This window comes from Juglans regia, chromosome 7 (genome assembly GCF_001411555.2).
Source record: "Juglans regia cultivar Chandler chromosome 7, Walnut 2.0, whole genome shotgun sequence".
NCBI classification, from domain to species: domain Eukaryota; kingdom Viridiplantae; phylum Streptophyta; class Magnoliopsida; order Fagales; family Juglandaceae; genus Juglans; species Juglans regia.
Genome location: NC_049907.1, coordinates 39,564,675 through 39,568,128, shown reverse-complemented (window position 1 = coordinate 39,568,128; position 3,454 = coordinate 39,564,675). Strand labels below are relative to the sequence as shown.

Below are 3,454 nucleotides of genomic sequence, written 5' to 3'. Positions count from 1 at the left end.
TGTGCCACATCATGTACTGCTTTAAGTTCTCATAAATCTCACTCACCACCACTCCATGTGACAAAAATAAGTTTTTAGAAAAACTGTGTCTTCCTCAAATTTATATTTGACAGTCAAAATGGACTGCTATATACAAATTTACAAGAGTAAATCAAGATCCTAAATTGAAGGAAAATAAAAATAAAGATCTCAACTAATTCCTTTAATTGAAGGGATTAAAAATCACATAAATACATACAGGAAAGAATATCTCTCAATTTCTAAAATTAAGCTAATGTAATCTTAACACTCATCCTTAAGTTGGAGCATGTATATTCAACATGTTCAACTTGATTCTTAATTCCTTAAACACATTTCCTCCAAGAGCCTTCGTAAAAACATCTGCCGACTGCAAATGAGATGGAACAAATTCGGTGATGATCTGACCATCTTGTATCTTTTCTCTTACAACATGACAATAAAGTTCTATGTGTTTGGTGCGCTCATATACTGGGTTTGCTGCTATGTGGAGAGCAACTTGATTATCACATAGCAACCTTGCTGGTCTTGTAGAAACTTGCATATCATTGAGCAAATATCTAAGCCAAGTTAGCTCATAGGTTGATGTTGCCATGGAACTATACTCAGCTTCTAAGGATGATCTTGAAACTATTTTCTGCTTCTTTGATTTCCATGAAATCAATGAATTCCCTAAAAGCACACAATAACTTGTAGTTGATCTTCTTGTCATCGGACAGTTTACCCAATTAGTATCACAATAAGCTTTCAGGGCAAAGGAATTGCTTGAGGAGAACAACAAACCTAAACCAGGACTGCCTTTCAAATATTTGATAATGCGAAGAGCAACATCCCAATGAGGCTTTCTTGGAGCATGCATAAATTGGCTTAGAATATTAACTGAGTATGTAATGTCTGGTCTTGTAATTGCGAGATAAATTAGTTGTCCAACTAACCTCCTGTAGCGAGTTGGATCATGTAGCAGATCACCTTGATAATCTGTGAGCTTCAGATTCATTTCCATGGGAAAGTTTGATGGTTGAGCACCCAAGTATCCAACGTCATCTATGATTTCTAAAGTATATTTTCGTTGAGAGATAACAATACCTACTTTGGACCTTGCAACTTCCAACCCAAGAAAATACTTAAGGAGACCAAGATCTCTAATATGAAATTGCTGCTGAAGAAATTGTTTGAGACTTTGTATAGCAGTTGCATCATTTCCAGTTATCACTATGTCATCTACATAGATAAGCACCATAGTTGTAGATGAGCCTTTAGTCTTCACAAACAAAGAATAATCTGAATGTGATTGAACAAAGCCAGCCTTTTTGATAGCATGAGAGAATTTTGCAAACTAATTTCAAGGGGTTTAAGCCCGTAAAGAGACTTATGCAGTCGACATATGAGTTTCTCCATCTGTTGACAAAGACCTGATGGTGGAGTCATGTACTCTTCTTCCTCTAAATCACCATGGAGGAAGGCATTGATCACATCCATTTGATATAATGGTCAATGCCTTGCAGCATCAACAGCAAGAACACATCGAACAATGGTTAACTTGGCAACAGGAGCAAATGTTTCGGTGTAATCCAAGTTTTCTTGTTGAGAAAATTCTTTAGTGACCAATCGAGATTTGTAGCGTTAAATCCTGCCATTGGAATTGTATTTGATACGATAGACTCATTTCCTACCAATGGGGCAATGACCGATAGGCAAGGGAACCAAGGACCATGTCTTTTGGTTAGTGAGAGCATCAAAAGACAACTTGAGCATATGAGGTGGGTTCTAGGACACTTGAAATGGTATTAACAAAATGTTTATGAGTAGAAGACAAAGAATCAAAGGAAAGATAGGTACTTAAAGTACCTAACTTAGTCTAAGATGCCTGTTTTGGAGTTGCAGTTGATGGCATTGTACTAACATGTCCACAAAGAAAATCTTGAAGGAAAATAAATGTATGGTTGTTTGACACGTTCACTTCCACGAAAAGGAGGTGCAGCAGGGGATATAGAGGAATAAGGAAAAGAAGGGGATGATGTAGGAGTGATCTCAGATGATGAAAAAACAAGAGGAGTTGAAAGTGGAGATGAATCAGTGATATATTCAAATATCTCAAGTTGGGAAATTCTGTTTTCTGGTGATTTTTCTGGAGCAAGAAATTGAAAAATTGATTCATATAAAATGGCATCACGGCTTGAAAAAAATTGGTGAGTGTTGAGATCATATAAGCGATGGGATTTTGGCCTACAGAATAACTGACAAAAATGCATTTTCTAGCGCGAGAGTCAAATTTGTGAGATGGTTGCAGATTGGTTGCATAACAAAGACATCCAAAAACTCGCAAGTGGGAGTAGATAGGTGGTTTGTTATACAACATTGCATATGGAGATTTATGTTGCAGCACAAGAGTGGGAAGACGATTTATAAGATAGGCAGTGGTAAGTAAACTCTCCCCCCAAAATCGCAAGGGAAGATTAGCATCAATTCTTAAGGCCCTGGCAATGTTGAAATTATGTAGATATTTTCGTTCAACTACACCATTTTGTTGAGATGTAGATGGGCAAGAGTTTTGAAATAAAATGCCAAGGTTGGTAAAATAAGATTTCATGGAGATGAATTCTAAGCCATTATCACTTCAAATGCATTTAACTTAGCAATTAAATTGAGTGTTGACAAAAGAGATGAAGGTTTTTAGTAATCCTTGTATTTCATATTTGAATTTCATTAAGAATATCCATGTGAATCGAGTATAATCATCAACGATGGTTAAAAAATAATGTACCTCCGTATGAGTTGTAGTACGAAGGGGTCCCCAAATATTACAATGAATAAGATTAAATGAATGTAAAGTTTGAATAGAATTTGAAGAGAAAGATAGCCGTGTTTGCTTGGCCAAATGGCAAGTTTCACAAGAATGTTTAGAATCAAATACAAATGAAGGAATAACATGACTCAAAAATTGGGAAGGTACCTTGGAGGGATGTCCTAATCGCTTGTGCTATGGAAGGTTTGTAGTAGAATCAACATGATAGGTGCCAGAGAAAGAGGTTGGTGCAGACTTTATTGGATGGACAAAGTAGTACAAGCCATTAAGCTACTTCCCCAAACCAATCATCTTCTTCGAAGTTAGGTCCTACAATATACAAAAAGTGGGAAATAAGTAGATTGAACAATTCATGGCAGCTGTGAGTTGACTTACTGAAAGTAAATTGACATGGAAAAATGGTGCACATAGTATGTTTTTAACATGCATATGGTCTGAGAGTTGTGTGGAGCCAATGCCAATTATCTTAGAATATGCACCACTGGGCAAGGTTATTTGAGAAGATAAAGGAGAGGTATTAGATATTGAAGTTGCTATGTGATTTGTTGCACCACTATCAATAATCTAGTGATTCAAGGCTGTATTTTGTGCACTAAAGGATGAGCAAAAAGGGGTAGAGATACTTGTATA

At 36.4% G+C, this 3,454-nt stretch overlaps 1 protein-coding gene across 1 annotated transcript; it reads right to left on the bottom strand.

Moving 5' to 3' along the window:
• Positions 1 to 295: 295 nt before the first annotated feature.
• On the bottom strand, positions 296 to 1,258 carry LOC109021832 (uncharacterized mitochondrial protein AtMg00810-like). The gene has a single exon (XM_019004551.1). The coding sequence runs from the start codon at positions 1,256 to 1,258 to the stop codon at positions 296 to 298; it is 963 nt and encodes a 320-aa protein (XP_018860096.1).
• Between the last annotated feature and the right edge of the window lie 2,196 nt (positions 1,259 to 3,454).

What these genes read in the sequence shown, in the direction of transcription:
- LOC109021832 (XM_019004551.1), bottom strand. Translation starts at nt 1,258, where the DNA reads ATGGTGCTTATCTATGTAGATGACATAGTGATAACTGGAAATGATGCA.